Genomic DNA, 18,111 nt, shown 5'->3' on the forward strand with positions numbered 1-18,111 from the left:
CAGGGCTTGGATTGTCTGGGTGGGCCAGATCCAGCCACAGGGGTGACCCATGCCACTCTTGACCTGAGCAGAAACTGACTCCTCTGCATCTCCTATCTCTTCCTGCTCCTGGGAGGTCCTTCCCTGACTCTAACCTCAATCCTCCTGCTTCTGTCCCCACTGTCCCAGCACGCAGGCACATCAGTGCCACCCAGCCCCGCTGCTCCCTCTACCTGCTGCCTGCGCTTCAGCCGTCTTCCTGCAGCCCGTAACTGGACACTGTTTGCTCCCCAGCAGGTACCCTGGCACACTGTGTCTGGACCTCCTCCTCTCTGGAGCCTGAGCAGAGGGTGTCCCTGCCCAGCCTACTGACCTTTGCCTGTGTGAGCCCTGGTTAATTTTTGCCCAGGCTGTGGGCTGTGGGGCTCCTCCCCCATCCCCTCAGGGATATAAGTCTGGCCCGAGGCTGCCTTGCTCCTCGCCATCCTGAACCTCCCCCAGCCCCCACCCTGCCCTCACCATGGCCAAGGGCTTCTACATTTCCAAGGCTCTGGGCATCCTGTTCATCATCCTGGGCGTGGCGGCCGCATGCACCATCATCGCTCTGTCCGTGGTGTATGCCCAGGAAAAGAACAAGAACACCGGGAGCTCCGCTGACGGCTCCACAGCAAGCCCCACGAGCCCCACGAGCCCCACGAACCCCACGAGCCCCACGAGCCCCACGAGCCCCACGAGCCCCACGAGCCCCATGAACCCCACGGCCCCCACCACCACTGGGTCTACCACCGCGGCTACCACCTTGGACCAGAGCAAGCCATGGAACCGTTACCGCCTCCCCAAGGCTCTGATTCCCAGCTCCTACAATGTGGTGCTGCGGCCGTACCTCACCCCCAACAGCGACGGCCTGTACACCTTCAGCGGCAACAGCACCGTCCGCTTCTTGTGCAATGAGCCCACCAACGTCATCATCATACACAGCAAGAAGCTCAACTACACCAACATCGAGGGGCAGAGGGTGGCCCTGCGGGGCGTGGGGGGCATCCAGGCCCCCGCCATCGACAGGACCGAGCTGGTGGAGCTCACTGAGTACCTGGTGGTGCACCTCCGGGAGCCGCTGCAGGTCAACAGCCAGTACGAGATGGACAGTAAATTCCAGGGGGAGCTGGCCGACGACCTGGCAGGCTTCTACCGCAGCGAGTATATGGAGAACGGTGTCAAAAAGTAAGTAACAGTGGGGTCTGTCTGCTTGGTGGGGGCAGGTACCAGATCGGAGGCAGAGCTGGATCCTGGGGGCCAGGGAAGGGCTTGGATTGCAAGTCTTGGAACCTGGAACCTCTTGCTGGCCCCTGACTCCATTCCAGGTGCTAGGGGAGCAGCCCCTCCCCTGGGGGCTTCTGTAACCCACATTAGGGAGTCAGGGGCGAGTGGTAAAAGAGCCTCTTGGACAGATAGGGAAACTGGGGCTCAGGGGAGAGAAATTTGCTTAAGGTCTCCTGGCTAATATAGGGATGGAGCCTGTCGGGACTTTGACCCTGACTCCTGAAGGAGCTCTGCTCTCCCCGAGGAGCTGGCCTGTCAGGGCCGAGAGTCTGCCCGGGGGAGATGGAGACAGGGAGGGCAAGAATGAGTCTGGAGCAGCCTTTCCCGCACCCCTTCCCCTGCACGCCTGGCAGCACCCTGAAACCCCAACCCCGCCCACCCTCACTTGGCGCAAGCATTCCCCCGGCACAAGCCCTGACGTCCTGGTTTGGGCAGGGTGATCGCCACGACACAAATGCAAGCTGCAGACGCCCGGAAGTCCTTCCCGTGCTTCGACGAGCCAGCCATGAAGGCCACGTTCAACATTACCCTCATCCACCCCAGCAACCTCGTGGCCCTGTCCAACATGCTTCCCAGAGGTGAGTGGGTCTGTCCTGGGGCCACACAGCCTTGGGAAGGAGGCACCCCAGGGCTAGGATTTGGAGCAGGGGAGAGGAGGCATCCCTGCGAATTCTAGTGCTCCCTGCCCAGGCCCCAGCGTCCCCCTCCCGGAAGATCCCAGCTGGAACGTCACGGAGTTTGAAACCACACCTATCATGTCTACTTACCTGCTGGCCTACATCGTGAGCGAGTTCAAGAATCTGGAGAGGATAGCACCCAGCGGCGTCCTGGTAAGGATCTGGACCCACTCGTCCTTCCCCTTCTCCGGGATTAGCCCCAACCCAAGGGATATTCTTGTTCTAATTCATTCCCATCTCTGTCCCTGAGTTGTTAGACCAGTGTTCGAATCCTGGCACTGAGTGTCTGGGACAAGTGTCTCAAGTTTTGGCCCTCAATCTCTGCAGCTGAATGTTCGCTCTCTCCTCATGAAGGGCATTCCCAGCCCTGGGTGTCAGGCAGACAGCGGCCAATACTACTGCTATTCCCAAAGGCTCCTCCCTAGGACTCTCAGCCCCTCAGAGACACCCCCCCAACCTCCCCTCTGCTGCCCATGTCCCTCAGTTTAACCTAGTCGATGCCCTCACTAGCCTGCTGGCCCCTGGGGCCCCGCCCATCTGCACCGGGACCCAGGAGGGGCCTCTGACCTACCTCCATCCTCTCTGCAGATCCGAATCTGGGCTCGGCCTAGTGCGATCGACGAGGGCCATGGAAACTACTCCCTGGATGTGACAGGCCCCATCCTAGACTTCTTTTCTGCACATTATAATACCTCCTACCCACTCAGCAAATCTGGTGAGTGAAGGGCCTTGTGGTGGGGACAGAAGATGGGGCACCCCACCCAGAGGCCATCCTGCCAATGGCCTCGCCTCCACAGACCAGATCGCCTTGCCTGACTTCAACGCTGGCGCCATGGAGAACTGGGGGCTGGTGACCTACCGGGAGAGTGCCCTGCTGTACGACCCGCTGTCCTCCTCCACTGGCAACAGGGAGCGGGTGGCCACTGTGATTGCTCATGAACTGGCCCACCAGGTAGCCCCCACCCATCCCAGGGAGGGCCGAGAAGTGAGTGGGGTCTCTGGGAGGAGAGGGCACAAGCCCTAGGCAGCTGCAAAGGGAGGAGGGTCCCAGCTAACAGGATAGCGGAGGGGAGTCACAGTGATGCCAGCCAAGTCCCGGCCAGCGCCTGGCACGTGGGGGACACTCGGTGAAGGGGAGTTCTGGGTACTGTGAGTGACCTTCCCTCCCCAACAGTGGTTTGGGAACCTGGTGACCTTGGAATGGTGGAATGACCTGTGGCTGAACGAGGGCTTTGCCTCCTACGTGGAATACCTGGGCGCTGACTATGCAGAGCCCAGCTGGAATCTGGTGAGCCGGGGGCCCCGGGTGCAGCGTCGGCGGGCCCCCCACCCCGCCGCCAGGCCGGTCTCCTGATGAGCACTGGGGATTTGCAGAAAGACCTCATGGTGCTGAATGACGTGTACCGTGTGATGGCCATAGACGCGCTGGCTTCCTCCCACCCTCTGTCCTCGCCTGCCAGCGAGATCAACACACCGGCCCAGATCAGCGAGGTGTTTGACTCCATCTCCTACAGCAAGGTACGGAGGCAGCGGCGGGCAGGCAGAGGCAGTGGGGACGCAGCCCACAGAGCCCCGCTCTGGCCCGGTCCTGCTGGCTCAGCCCCGCTTTCTGAGACGCCCTCCCCTTCCCCAGGGAGCTTCCGTCCTCAGGATGCTCTCCAGCTTCCTGACAGAGGACCTGTTCAAGAAGGGCGTGGCGGTGAGTTCCCTGGGCCAGCCGTGGGGGTGGGTTTCCCCAGCCCCTGCTGTGTGTCCCCGAGCCCCCGCCTACCCCAGGGGTTCAGTGGGAGAGGCTGGGGAGCACCAGCTTCGCCTTCACCGTGGCCTTTCTTTCCGCAGTCCTACCTCCACACCTTTGCCTACAAAAACACTGTTTACCTGGACCTGTGGAACCACCTGCAGAAGGTCAGTAAGAGCCAGCTGCCCGCGGCCATTTTTGGGGAGTCCTGAGATGCTGTAAGTCTCGGGGCGGGGGGTAGTTGGCGCAGCACGTGTGGGAGAGAATGTGTCCAGCTCCACGGCTTCCCAGCCCAGGCAGGTCCTCTGAAGGAAGCCTTGGTTGCTCGTCTGTAAAATGGGTGCAGCGAGAGCTCCTCGAAGGAGGTGTTTGGAGACCATGGGTCAAGACCCCAGGCAGGCAGCTTGCCTCCCCCCAACAAACCATAGTGAGCTCCATGGCGGGAGCCCAGGAGCAACCTCATCAGCCAGCCAGCATGGTTCCTGAGTCCTCCCCTGCCTGGAACTTTGGAGTCAGTCATTCTACCTACTCAGCACTCCTGGCTGCCCTGTGCCCCAGTGGGCCCCTCCCAGGCCTGACTCTGCACACTCCGGCACCCCCAGCACCAGCTTTGACCTTTTCGCCCTGCCCTGCCTTGTCTTCCTGTCCCCTCAAACCTCACGCAGCCCTGTCTGTGGGACAGACCCTCTGACCACCCCGCTTCCCCTCTCCTCTCCCTGCCTCTCCTAGTGCTGGAGTCTGCACACTGCCATCTTCCCATCGGTTCCCCTCCCTTACAGCAGCCTGACTGACCCCTCCTGAGTCCCAAGCCCAGTCCAGCAGGGAGGGGAGACCAGAGGCTCGTCAGGGAGTCACAGCTGGGCTCCAGCACCCTTCTGGCTGGTCTCCAGGCCAACTTCTATCTGCCAGGAGCCTGGTTGGGCCCTCTCCCCAACATTTCCCTCCCTGGACCCCCCACAACCTGCTGACAGGGGCACCTCACTGCCTCCACACCGTCTTCCTAGCCTGCTCAGTCTCTCCCTCCTTCCTCTCCTGCAAAGCTGAGCCCTCCTCCATGCCAGGTGCCTCTCCACCTCCACCCCTCCCTCCCACTCCCTCTGTCCCCGAGCCCCCCCCCCTGCAGCCCCTCCCAGCTCCCCTCCCTGCTCAGCTTCTGCCCTTCTGACACTCTTCTTTCTTTCCTGTCTTTATTTTCTCACTTAATAGCAGATGTTAACTTCTTGTTGTTATTACAAAAGCAACGCATGTGCGCGGTAACAGATGATAAAAACCTGAGAAGACCACCCTAAGCCCGTCCCCAGACCACCCACACTCTCACCCACGCGCTCGCTCTGCACGCTGCCTGCTCCTGGCCCTCCTGTCCTGCTCGCGGGTTGTTCACTCTGGGCAACCTCCTACCCCCGCAATACCCACCTCACCTTGGGCCCCAGAAGTGGTGGGAGGGGGGGGGCCCACCTGGATTTGCAGCGCACCAAACGCCTGGCCTTTCTCAGCTGGCCCAGCCCTGGGACCCAGCCAGCTCCTGCCTCCCTGCGGGGTGGCACTTCCAGAGCGAGGCGGGAGGGGGCGCTCCGCTGACCGCCGCCCCTGTGGCTCTGCCCCAGGTTGTAGACGATCAGGGAACCATCAAGCTACCTGACTCTGTGCGCGCCATTATGGACCGCTGGATCCTGCAGATGGGTTTCCCCGTCATCACTGTGGACACCGCCACGGGCAACATCTCCCAGAAGCACTTCCTCCTCGACCCCGAGTCCGTTGTCACCCGCCCCTCAGAGTTCAAGTGAGTGGAAGGGGTCACCGACGCAGGTGTCCTAGGGAGGGCTCCGAGGGGCAGTGGCCGTGGCGCCCTTTGGCCATCTCAAGTCCAGGAGTGCTGTGATCCCGGCCCTGGTGGCCGGAGACAGGCTCTCCCTCTGTGGCCGGGAGGATGGGAGTGCTCAGTGCGGCAGCAGGGCAGACTCCGGAGAGCTCTTTCCCAGCCGCTCCAGGAGCTGCTGTCCCTCATCACCTGGTCCCGGGGGGCTCTCGTTGCAGCTACCTGTGGATCGTGCCCATCACGTCCATCAAAAAGGGCGTACAGCAGGCAGTCTACTGGCTTCCGGAAGTTCAACAGGGTAATCCAGCCCTGTCCCAGCAGACGGTGGGCCCACCCTAAACCCCCAGCTCCTGGCCCACGTTCTGGGGGTTACAGCAAGACTCGGGGGCAGCTTCCTTTGTCATTTCATTCAACAAACGGAGCTGAGTACTTCGGTTCTAAGCTCTCCTCTGCTGTTGCCCAGCTGTGTGACCCTGGGCGAGTTACCATCCCTCTCTGGTCTCTCTTTCATCACCTATAAAATGGGGCTGAGAACGATATCTACCCCACTGAGTTGTGTGGGGACTAAAGAAGAGAATATATATTAAATGTTTACAACAGCACATGGCATAAAGTGTGAATAGCCCTGCTGTGCCAGGTACTGAGGAAACCAAGCTCAAGGCAGTTCCTCCTCGGCCTAGGCCAGAACTGCAGATGAAGAGAAGGAAGATAAGCAGCTAGAACTTTCCAGAGCTATGTTGAGTACTTTAACAGAGGCATGTGGCCTCTGGGCTGCTGCAGGACGGGAAGCCAGGAATAAGAAAGCGTCAGCTTTGTGTATGGGGATGAGATGTCCAGGCTTCCTGGAGGAGGTGAGCAGGGCCTTAGAGGAAGGGAAAGACTTAGCCAGGCTCATGGCGGCAGAGGAAATAGCAAGTGCAAGGCATAGAGGTAGGAGAGAATGTAAGGACTGTGACTAGGGCAGAGGTGTGCCCTCCAGGTGGGGCAGGTTCCTGAGGTCCCTGCAGGCTGTGAGGCACAGGGGCTGTGTCCTCCGGCCAGGAGGAGCTGGGGCATGTGGGAAGTCGGCAAGGACCACCTCTGTGGAAGGACCCCTTCTGGCTGCCAGAAGAAAGACTGGAAGGGAGGGCTGAGAGGGCCAACCCTGGGGGTGGGGGTTGACTGGCAGGAACAAATTGTCTGGGCTTCCCCCTCAGGGACTGGGGCGTGCTGGAGCTGTTCATAAGCCCAGAGAGGATGAGGAGGACCACAGCTTGGGGAGCTGAGTCTGAGTGGCCCGGGGGTATGGGGATGAGATGTCCAGGCAGTGGTCACTGGCCAACCCACGGTAGAGGTTGGCCTGGCAGCCCCGTCCTACACCCCTTCTTCTCTCCTCTCCTTGGCACTGCCCAAGGCTTGAGGGCCAGCCGGTGCCAGGCTGTGTGGGAGGCAGCTCTCGTCGAGGCCTAGAGAGAGGCAGGCCAAGGGTCAGCCTGTGGCCTTCTGGGCAGCCCCACCCAGCTCCGGTCTCTCTCCACAGCCCAGGATGACCTGTTCAAAACCAGAGGTTCTGATGAGTGGGTCCTGCTGAACCTCAACGTGACGGGCTACTACCTGGTGAACTATGATGTAGACAACTGGAGAAAGATCCAAACTCAGCTGCAGACAAATCTGTCGGTGGGTGTCGGCAGCCCCACCCCATCCCCTGCCCCAGGCCCCGGGCCCAAGATGGCGCCCCAGACTGCCGGGCCTGCCCCCACTACCAGCCTGAGGTGACGCCCTCTGTTGCCCCTTCTAGGTCATTCCTGTCATCAACCGGGCTCAGGTCATCCATGACACCTTCAACCTGGCCAGGTGAGTGCCCCCGTCTTCCTTGGGCCCAGCCTGGCTCAGGCCTGGTGACTTCAGCAAGTACTGTTCCATCACGAGAGCTGGTGCTCTTCCTCTCGGCCTTACCGTCCCAGGCACAGGGCGGCGGGCTCCCCGGGCTTCTGCACACCCCGCCCTGGGCCCCCAGATAATCATCCGAGACTTGGTTTGAGTACTTTACCTCAGGCCATATAGGAGTGGCCCCTGAGAGCCAGACACAGGCCCGTCCCCTCTAAAACCACTCTAAACGGGCTTTTCCTGAAGACTGACAGTGGGCCAGGCCTCCACAGTAGGCGCTCAGGGAATCTGGGAAGGCCAGGACAGGAGAGAGGCAGCACCTACTGTGTTCCCCGCAGGTGCTAAGTCAATTTAAGTGATGTCCCCCATAGACACGGACGTTTATGAACCAGATGTGTGCACACGGCCTTAGAGGGAGAGGGGCGGAAGGCGCAGAGGGCCAGACAAATCAGAGAAGAGGTGGGCAGAGCACAGGTTTCCGGCCTTATGAATCTCTGCTCTGTGGCCTTAGGCAAGTCACTTGACCTCTCTGAGCCTCAGTTTCCTCTTCGTAAAATGGGGACAGTATGCGATGGGCTGCGGGTGAGGGCGGGGCCTGAGCTGGCCTCATCTGCGGTGCCAGCGCATCCGTTCGCGGTGAGCACTGGAGCTGGCGTGTCTGGGGCTCTGGGACCTTAGGTTCCACGAAGGGCTTGGAGTTCCCTCCCTGGGGCTGGACTTACTTGAACCCCTCTGTTTGTCCCCAGTGCCCAAATGGTCCCCGTCACCCTGGCGCTGAACAGCACTCTCTTCCTGAACCAAGAGAGAGAGTACATGCCCTGGGAGGCCGCCCTGAGCAGCCTGAGCTACTTCAAGCTCATGTTCGACCGCTCTGAGGTCTACGGCCCCATGAAGGTACAGAGGGGCGTGGCAGGGTTCAAGGACCCGTTGGTCTAGTGCCTGAAATTGCACCATCAGGGAGTTCACGGAAATGTTATCTGGAGTGGTGGACCCTTCAGAATGCCACGACGCCGGGTTCTTTGCCAAGAGCCACCTGGCCAGGGTGGTGAGAGGGATATGGGGTGAAGGGAGCAGGTGCCAACGAGGCAGGTTGGGGAGGGCAGAGAAAGGACACAGACTGCTAGCGAAGTTTGCTGCTTGGGAAGTTAGCACTGTCCGAAGGCACTGAAGAAACCGCTGCTCGGAGCTGGGAAGCCTGCCATTTACCAGCCCTGTGGCTTCAGCCAGCTCTCTTCAGCCCCAGCGCACTGTTCCCTCTGTGAAGTGAGCAGGCCCGTACCTGCCAAGCCCAAGGGCGGGGAGGGAGAAGCAGGTTAACAGCTTTGAAGTTGGGGTGATTGGGGGCGGGGTATGTTGAGGCTCTCATGAGGGAAACTCCGCAGTTTCAGACCCCCCTAAAAAAACCACCCCAAACTCTCAATGTCCAACAGTTGGGGATTGGTTAAGTAAATGGCAATATCCATTTAATGGAGTATTACACGGCCATCAGATAATACTCGGAGAAAAGCAAGTGATGACATGCGTGAGGTTGGGTGGGAAGGGGCAGAGGGAGAATCTTAAGCAGGCTCCACACCCAGCACAGAGCTCAACACGGCTCAGTGTCACAACCTTGAGATCATGACCTGAGCCAAAATCAAGAGTCAGACGCTTAACCCACTGAGCCACCCAGGCACCCCTTGAAGACATCATTTTTATTTATTTATTTTTAAAGATTTTATTTATTTATTTGACAGACAGAGATCACAAGTAGGCAGAAAGGCAGGCAGAGAGAGAGGGGGAAGTAGGCTCTCCCTGATGCGGGGCTCGATCCCAAGACCCTGAGACTATGACCTGAGCCAAAGGCAGAGGCTTAACCCACTGAGCCACCCAGGTGCCCCAAAGAGATCATTTTCACATTAACTTTCTATCAGGGTAAATGCAGTATTAGTGTAAATGAGCTTTTAACTCAGGGAAGTGTTCAAGGACATGGAGGCATAGCATCTGCAACATCTTTGTCCCACTGCCACACAGGTCCCAGAATTCACCCAGGTTTAGAAGGTTCTAGGTTGGAAATTGTTCCTCAGCGAATTTCAGGGCTTGCTCCACTGACCCCCAGTCTCTCACGTTGCTGTTGAGAATCAGAGCCTTGCTTATTTCTGGTTATTTGAATGTGGCCATTCTCCCCCTTCTGGAAGCCTGTGAGCTCTTCTGTCAGTCCTGGTGTGCCTTTGTGTGGGTCTCTCTCCTCCCCTACCCTTTCCATCCGGGCATTTTGACATTGTTCCCTAAAATGTTTTTCCCCTCCTTGCTGTTTGGTTCTCTTTCTGGGTCCCCTGTTTATCCAACGCATTGTTCTTGCGTTGGCCTGCCTTCTGTCCTGCCCTTAAATTCCCAAGAGCTGCTCCTGGTCCCAGTGTCCTTTGCAAATCTCCGAGTGCTCAGAAGGTACTCATCTCAGGCTTTCACCAAGCTTTCTTTTTCTTCCATTGACTTGTTTCATGAGTCTTCTGTTTGTTTTGGTCTCCTTTGGAGAGATCACGGCAGAGGCTGAGCTGCCCTCTTTGGATTTGAGAGTGAGGCAGTAAAAGGCAATTAGAAGTTCCATGAGGTCATGTTTGTCACCTGCAGGTCTCACTTGGGGGTGACTGGGGCTACGTGACTCCTCAGGGGGACCCTCAAATATTAGTATCCATGGGATGTCTGGTTGGCTCAGTTGGAGACCATGTGACTCTTAATCATGGGGTCATGGGTTCAAGTCCCACATTGAGTCTAGAGATTACTTAAAAAGAAAAAAACAAAAACAAAAACCAGTGTCCAAGAGTGTTCCCCTGAGACCGGAGAGTCATCCTTTATCTTCTTTTTTTTTTTTTTTTTTTTTTAAGATTTTTATTTATTTATTTGACAGAGAAGCAGGCAGAGAGAGAAGGAAGGGAAGCAGGCTCCCTGCTGAGCAGAGAGCCTGATGCAGGGCTCAATCCCAGCACCCTGGGATCGTGACCTGAGCTGAAGGCAGAGGCTTTAACCCACTGAGCCACCCAGGCTCATCCTTTATCTTGTATAACAAAGCTGTGATGCTCGCTTTTTGGGATTGGGGATGGGGCAAGAAACTGGAAATGTCTCCATTCGGGATATAACCTTTCATCTCTGACCTCTCTCTCTTTCCACCCCACCAATCCTTCCCCTTTGTCTGGTGACCCCTGATTCTGAGCCCCAACCCATTCAGCCTCACCCACGGGGGAGGGCGGGGTTTGCCTGCTGCCAGGAGAGAAGCAGGAGCTTGAGGGTTTCATTACTCCTGCTACAGACCCTGACTCCTTCGTGCCCAGCCCCCGCCTCACCCCTGTCCCCTGCAGACCTGTCCCTCTGATTCTGGGCCCCTCGAGCCAGTGTCGCTTCTGGTGGTGTGTGCCCCGCAGCAGGCACTATGCTGCAGGCGCACCTGTCCCTCTCTCCCCACCTTCTGGCTCCTTGCCTGCACCGGTCCCTCATCCACTCTGGTTTCCCCTCCTGTTTCCTTTGTTCTGGAAGTTTGTTCTTGGACATAAGGCAGGACTCACGTCCCAGTGTTAGGGACAAAGAGCAGTGTGTAGAGTTATAGAGATGCTAGGTAGAAAAGGAAGAAGAAGGGGTAAGCTCCCCAACGTGAAAATCATAGTTTGGGGAAGCACCTGGGTGGATTGTATTTTCTGCAGACGCTGCTCCATGTTTCCTAAGCTCTTCATAAGGGAAGTGGGATACTAAAAAAATAAAAAATAAAAAATTTAAAAAATCAAAAAGAAAATAAAAAAGAAAAGTGGGATACTTAGCATTGGGCAGTGGGGGTGGGGCGAGGCATAACACTCCATTCAGATGTGGTGACCCGGAGACCGGACTGTTAGACTGGGTGAGGCTTTCGGGAGGGAGAACCTCCGAACTGTGAGCTCCAACCTGGGCCGGCCCTGGCCTCTTTGAGCGCTGCGGCCCCCGGGCAAGGCCTGAAGCCCCAACCTTTCCGCCTCCGCTTCCTTGCCCTTCACCCTGGTGACACCTCCCTACCCACGTCAGAGGTTGTGCAGGGCTCCAGAAAAGTCAAGTGTGAGTCTCCCCTTTGAAGCCCTTCCTGTTTTCTTTTCCCCAGAGTTACCTGAGGAAGCAGGTCTCGCCTCTGTTTGATTATTTCGAAACTCTCACCCAGAACTGGACGAAGCACCCAGACACCCTGATGGAACAGTGAGTGGAAGCATTTCCGGAAGTCACGGGCGGCCCAGCTCCCCTGACCTGGGGAGTCCCAAGCGGGGTCCTGCAGTGTCGTCTTCTGGAGGACAGCTCCAGGCTGGACCAGGGCCACCGGCCACAGAGAGAACCCCTCCTAGGAGTAGGAGGCCTGCCCTGAGGCTCTCTGTGGCCTGCGAGCCTGTCTGGCCTCCTTATACAAGGGATCAAACTGAAACTGAGGTCCCTCACTGGCTTGGTCATTTTATTTTATTTTAAAGATTTACTTATTTCTTTTGGAGAGAGAGAGAGCGAGCGCACAGGAGCTGGAGCAGGGCAGAGGGAGAGGGAGAGGGAGAGAGTCCTCAGTCAGCCTCGCTGTTGAGCCCTGACATGGGGCTCTGTCCCAGGCCCCTGAGATCATGACCTGATCTGAAACCGAGAGTTGGCTGTTTAACTGACCAAGCCAGCCGCGCGCCCCTTGGTCATTTAGTTTCCAGGTGTTCAAATTGGGGCTGGAGCTCGTACTGACCCCTCTAGGTCCCAAGGCACAAAGCAAAGAGGGGGACCCGATGGGCGGAGTGGGTTACAGCCGCAGACAGAGCCCAGGCCCTGCCATCCTCCCTGGAGATGTGCATCAGCAGGGGACTCCGGCCGGAGTCTGGGCCACGTGACCCACGGGCACACTGACCAAGTGTCACCCCCGGCACAGGTACGGTGAGATTAACGCCGTGAGCACCGCCTGCACCTACGGGGTTCCGAAGTGTAAGGAGCTGGTCTCCGCTCTTTTCGCAGAGTGGAAGAAGAACCCCCAAAACAACTCGTGAGTGTGCCCCCTGCTCCTCCCCCCACCGCCTTCATCCGCCCCTCAAGCCCACAGCCATGTCCTGGTCAGACCCTCGTCCCACACTCCCTGCGGCTGCTCCCCCTGACGCCCCCACCCTTACCAGGATCTACCCCAACCTGCGCTCCATCGTGTACTGCAACGCCGTGGCCCAGGGCGGTGAGGAGGAGTGGAACTTCGTGTGGGAGCAGTTCCGAACCGCCACGGTGGTAAACGAGGCTGACAAGCTCCGTGCGGCCCTGGCCTGCACCAACCAGGTCTGGATCCTGAACAGGTGAGGGCTGCGGCCGGCCGGGGCTGGGTAAGTTTCCCTCCCCACCGGGAACCAGGATCCCCACGTGCGAGAGAACGCACCAGCCAGGCCTCCGCACTCTCATTCACAGGATCCCCACAAACTTGTGCAGTGGGGTAGTACGTTCCCCATTTTACAGATGAGAACACTGAGGCTCAGGGAAGCAAAACCACTTACCCAAAGTCCAGAAGCTTTAATAAGTCGTGGAGTCAAGAGCTGAACCCGGGTCTGGGTCTCCGTCCCCAGCTTTTAGCTGCTGTAGCTTCTTGGCCTGTGATTGACCGCAGCTCAGTTCTGCTCTCTGTCAAGGGCCCTGGGGCAGCTGGACCTGAGTCCTCTCGGACATGCAGCCGGGCACACCTCCAGCTCTTGCACAAGGGCTCCTGGCTCCCACTCCTGGGCCCCAGGAAACAAAAGCCTCTCTCCATGTCAAAGACAAACATAGCCACCCTACCTGGGATAGGGCTCTTGAGCCAGGTTTTTTTCTTTCTTTTCTTCATTTGTCCATGGCCCGTCATCAGATATTTATCAGGCACTGGGGCCACGGGACGCATGACGTTTGGCATAGCCAGTGACCCTGTCAGGGAGACTCAGTATCCCTCCTACTAGAGGAAGGTTGACTAAGGGGTCTTCAAACCTTGGTAGGCCAAAGCGATATGAAGAGGCTTTCAAGAGAGGTGTGGGGAGGGGAGGGTGGGGTCCATTGCCCTCCTGGGTTCTTTCTCTCTGTCAAATCCTCTGACCAGAGCCCTCGGAGGAGGTCACGAAGTCAGCACCCTGCCCTCACAGGTACCTGAGTTACACCATGAACCCTGACCTCATCCGGAAGCAAGATGTCACCTCCACGCTGAGCAGCATCGCCAGCAATGTCATTGGGCAAAATCTGGTCTGGGACTTCGTCCAGAGCAACTGGAAGCAGCTGTTTGATGAGTGAGTCTGCGGGAGCATGTTAGGAGAAGTGCCTGCAGAGGCTGGGGTGTCCTGGGGGGGGGCGTGTCTGTGTGAATGGGGCCCCGTAGGGCTGGAAGTTGGGGGACCTGTGGGCACTGCTGAGGAATGCGGGAAAATGAACCAGCTCAAGGGGAGTCGGGTGGGGGGCAACACGAGGCAGGTGTGGGCCGGCAGAGGGAAGAGAGTCTGGTTCTCTGCAGAGATGGGGGCAGGGACACTGCGATCAGACCTGTGTGCATGTCCCTAGAGCATGTCATTTCCTCTGGTCTACGAGATAAGGACAGTCGCAGCATGGCTGTGAGGATGCAGTGTCACCGGCCTGTCCCTGAGCATTAGTTCCTGGCCCTTCATGGCTCTTCTCTCCCCCACAGCTTCGGCACTGGTTCCTTCTCCTTCTCCAACCTCATTCAGGTGGTGACCCGACGGTTCTCCTCGGAGTTTGAGCTGCAGCAGGTAAGCAGCCCCGGACCCTCGAGTGGCCCCCAGAGGCCCATCGAAGTCTATTCAGCGAGCGGCCCCTGAGTGTGCTCTCCACACTGCCAGAGCCTTCCTCATTTCCAGGGGAAGGAGGGCATCCGGACTTTTTAAGTGGTGACAGTTCAATCAGAAACATGCATCTGGGAATTCTTGTATAGGCAAAAAGTGAAGAGAATCATATAAACGAACCTCCATGTTCCCGTTACCCAGACTGAGCAATTATCAACATTTTGCTGCTTCTTTTTTGGGGGGTGGATAATTTTCGGGCACAGGTCACTTACATAATTTCACCTGTAAGTGGTTTAGTTATATCTAAAGGAAAGGAATTTTTAAAAGATAATCTCAGTGTCATTAACAGGCCCAAGAAAAATGAACAATTTCTTGCTATCATGTTCCATTCAGGGACATTTAAAACCCTCTAGGTGGCTTCTTTTAAAATTCCTTTTGCAATGATAGATATGCTTGAATCAGAAGCCAAACAAAGTTAACTCATTGTATTAGGTTGATTTGCCTTTTTCTTTTTTCATTGAGATACAATTTATGTAGCACAACACTCATCATGTTAAGTGGTTTTCTGTATATTTACGAGGCTGTACAACCATCACCACCGTCTAGTTCCAGAACATTATTGTTATCCCCCAAAAGAAGCTGTGGCAGTCACTCTTCCTCTGTCCCTAGCCCCTGGCAACCAGTCTCTATGGATATGGCTATTTTAGATATTTCATAAAAAGGGATCATGTAATATGAGACCTTTTGTGTCTGGCTTTCGCCTAGCATCGGGCTCTCAAGTTTTATCCATGTTGTAGCATGTAGCATTTATGGCTGAATAATATTTGTGTGGCTATACCACATCTGTTTATCCACCAATCAGTTGGTAGACACCGGGTTATTTCCACTTTTTTTCTTTTTTTTTTTTAGATTTTATCTTATTTGTTTGTTTGAGAGAAAGAGCAAGTGTGGGAGACAGTACGAGACAGTACGAGCGGGGCTGGGGTGGAGCAGAGGGGCAGGGAGAAGCAGACTCCCTGTTGAGCAAGGACCCCACCCCCAAAATATGGGGCTCCATTCCCAGAACCCTGGGATCACAGCCTTAGCCGAAGGCAGACCAAAACTGAGTCACCCAGGTGCCCCCACTTTTGACTATATGAATAACTCTGTTATGAATATTCATGTACAGATTTTGGAGTGATTGTATGTGTTTATTTCCCTTGGGTATACACCTGGAAGTGGTTCTGCTGGATTGTTTGGTAACTCTGTTTAACTTTGAGAAATTGCCAGAATGTTTTCCAAAATAATCGCACCTAATTTACATTCCACCTGCAGAGTAAGAAGGTTCCAACGTCTTTCCGTCTTTGTGGACTCTTAGTATTTTCTTTTCCTTCTTTCCTTTACTTCTTTCCCTCCCTCCCTCCCTGCTTTCTTTTTTAATTATAGCCATCCTGTGGGTGTGAGGTATATGGACTGCATTTCTCTAATGACTAATGATGACGAGCATCTTTTCATGTGCCTATTGGCCATTCATACATCTTCTTTGAGAAATGTCTATTCGAATCCTTTGCCCGTGTCTTAACTGGGATATTTGTCTCTTTATTGTTGAGTTGTAAGAGTTCCTTATATACTCTGGATAGTACGCCCTCACTGGATACCTGGTTTGCAAATGTTTTCTTCCGTTCTGTGGATTGTCTTTTTACATTCTCCATAGTGTCTCTCGATGTCCTGAAATTTTAAAATTTAGATAAAGTCCAGTTTTCTAATTTTCCTTCTATTGCTTGTGCTTTAGGTTTCATATCAGATGCTACTAAGAGTCTTACCATTTTAGCTCTTACATTTAGGACTTTGATTAATTTTGGCTTAATTTTAGTATATGATGTTAAGGTAGGGGTCCAACTTCATTCTTTTGCATGTGGCTATCCAAATGTCTCACCACCATTTGTTGAAAAGATGATTCTTTCACCCAGTGAATGGTCTTGGCATCCTTGCTGCAAATCAATGGACTATAAATGTGAGGGTTTATTTCTGGACTCTCAGTTGTGCATCATTGATCTATCTGTTCATCCTTAAGCCAGTACCACACTCTCTTGATAAGTGTAGCCGTGCAGTGAGTTTAGGAATGTGCGCCTTCCAACTTTGTTCTTTTTCAAGACTGTTTGCCTATTCAGAGTCTCCTGCATTTCTTTGTGAATTTTAGGATCAGCCTGTCCATTTCTGGGAAAGAAGAAAATGCAGTTGGGATTTTGAGAGGGATTACATCGAGTTTGTAGATCGATATGGGAAGGGTTGCCATGGAATAATATTAAATCTTCCAACCTGTTAACACAGATTTGGGTCTATTTGGGTCTTTTTTCCTTTCATTTAGGTGTTCTGAATTTCTTTCAACAATATTTTATAGTTTTCAACTTGCCAGTCTTGCATGTCTTTTGTCAAATTTATTGCTCAGTATTTTATTCCTTTTGATACTATTATAAATGGAACTGTTTTCTTAATTTATTCTTTGTAGGGGCGCCTGGGTGGCTCAGTGGGTTAAGCCTCTGCCCTCAGTTCAGGTCATGATCTCAGGGTCCGGGGATTGAACTCGGCAGAGAGCCTGCTTCCCCCTCTCCCTCTGCCTGCCTCTATGCCTACTTGTGATCTCTCTCTCTGTCAGATGAATAAATAAAATCTTAAAAAAAAAAAATTATTCTTTGATGTTGCTCTTCCATCTTGCATCCTTGCTGAATTCATTAGTTTTAGTAGTTTTTTGGGGTAGATTCCTTAGGATTTTCTATATTCAAAATCATGTCATCTGCTAATGGAGATAGTTTTACTTCTTCCTTTCTGGATGCCATCTATTTCATTTTCTTGCCTAATTGCCCTGGTTACAACCTCTAATAGTATATCTTAATCTCTGACATCTCTCTCTCTCTCTCTTTTTTTTTTTTTATAGTGCCATTTATTTGTTGAAACAGCTAGGTTGTTTGTAGTATAGAAATGGCCACATTTAATTTCGCTGATTACTTCCTTGTGGTATCTTATCTGATTAGTCCCTCTCTCCTTCCTGGATTGGACTGAGATTACAATTCAATTAAAAGCTAAGGTTTAACTCAATAAAGAACCGTAGGGTGAAGATCAGAGATGTCCAGGAGCCAGATTTAACCACAAGGTTCTTGGTTTTGACCTCTGCTCTAGATAAAGACTTTATTGGGGGGGGAGGAGGGGAGAGGAAGTACTGGCCCTTCCTCTGCTGGAGAAAGCCTGTGGCTGTGTTCCCAAGGGCCCTAATGTGGGTGGGAGGCCCGAGGCCTGGACAACCCTCTGCTTGAGGCTGTGTGACCGACCCAGCCTGGGGCTGAGAATCCTCATTCTCCCGGCAGCTGGAGCAGTTCAAGAAGAACAACATGCACATAGGCTTCGGCTCCGCCACGCGGGCTCTGGAGCAAGCCCTGGAGAAGACCAAAGCGAACATCAAGTGGGTGAAAGAAAACAAGGAGGCGGTGCTCAGGTGGTTCACAGAAAACAGCTAATAGCCCTTGGTCCTTCGTCACCTGCCCGCCCCCACTTCCCCGCGGGAGTGAGATGCGTGCAGATGTCTGCTCGGTGGCCCGCGGCAGCAACCCCTTCCTGGAGCCTGAGGTGACGGTGTCCTCCCCTCAGGGACAAAGCCCACATTTTCTCTGGTCTGCCCATGGGGCCAATCCAGTGTCCAATGGCCAGACTGTCCAAGCACCTCCCAGCCCCTGCCCCTCGTGCCCACCCCCACCCCAGGCCTGGCAGGGTGCCTGTCCCCCGGGCCCTGGGGCTGATCTCAGGGAAGCCCTGCTCCAGGGCCAGATGAGCAGAAGCCCTCCATGGACGATGGATGGCCTTGGGGGGGTAGCCCTGTGCCCTCTCTCACCTTCCCATAAAGACCCTGAACCTAAAGAATCAACAGGGCACAAGACCTATATATTTTTTTCTAAGAGAAAATGTAAATAAAGGATTTCTAGATCAGTGTCGAGACTCATT

General features: G+C 55.0%; 1 protein-coding gene across 2 annotated transcripts; it reads left to right on the plus strand.

Moving 5' to 3' along the window:
• Positions 1 to 485: 485 nt before the first annotated feature.
• Positions 486 to 18,096, plus strand: ANPEP (alanyl aminopeptidase, membrane). Of its 2 annotated transcripts, XM_059179999.1 has the most exons (21): positions 486 to 639; positions 694 to 1,200; positions 1,735 to 1,877; positions 1,990 to 2,129; positions 2,565 to 2,691; positions 2,774 to 2,928; positions 3,151 to 3,264; positions 3,351 to 3,494; positions 3,610 to 3,675; positions 3,816 to 3,881; positions 5,319 to 5,494; positions 5,749 to 5,828; positions 7,050 to 7,186; positions 7,308 to 7,363; positions 8,143 to 8,290; positions 11,493 to 11,584; positions 12,279 to 12,389; positions 12,517 to 12,684; positions 13,492 to 13,632; positions 14,025 to 14,106; positions 17,481 to 18,096. In XM_059179999.1, exons 1-21 carry the CDS (start codon positions 500 to 502, stop codon positions 17,628 to 17,630), a joined length of 2,943 nt encoding a protein of 980 aa, XP_059035982.1. In that variant the 5' UTR covers positions 486 to 499; the 3' UTR covers positions 17,631 to 18,096. The 2 variants fall into 2 exon arrangements, with proteins under 2 accessions (XP_059035982.1, XP_059035981.1); XM_059179998.1 differs by having other exon boundaries at positions 486 to 1,200.
• The last annotated feature ends 15 nt before the right edge of the window (positions 18,097 to 18,111 follow it).

This window comes from Mustela lutreola, chromosome 7 (genome assembly GCF_030435805.1).
Source record: "Mustela lutreola isolate mMusLut2 chromosome 7, mMusLut2.pri, whole genome shotgun sequence".
Classification (NCBI taxonomy): Eukaryota; Metazoa; Chordata; class Mammalia; order Carnivora; family Mustelidae; genus Mustela; species Mustela lutreola.

Coding starts and splice junctions, on each gene's coding strand:
- ANPEP (XM_059179998.1), top strand. CDS start 500: ATGGCCAAGGGCTTCTACATTTCCAAGGCTCTGGGCATCCTGTTCATC. Junction 7,364..8,142: donor GACACCTTCAACCTGGCCAG/GTGAGTGCCCCC, acceptor GTTTGTCCCCAG/TGCCCAAATGGTCCCCGTCA. Junction 11,585..12,278: donor CCAGACACCCTGATGGAACA/GTGAGTGGAAGC, acceptor CCCCCGGCACAG/GTACGGTGAGATTAACGCCG.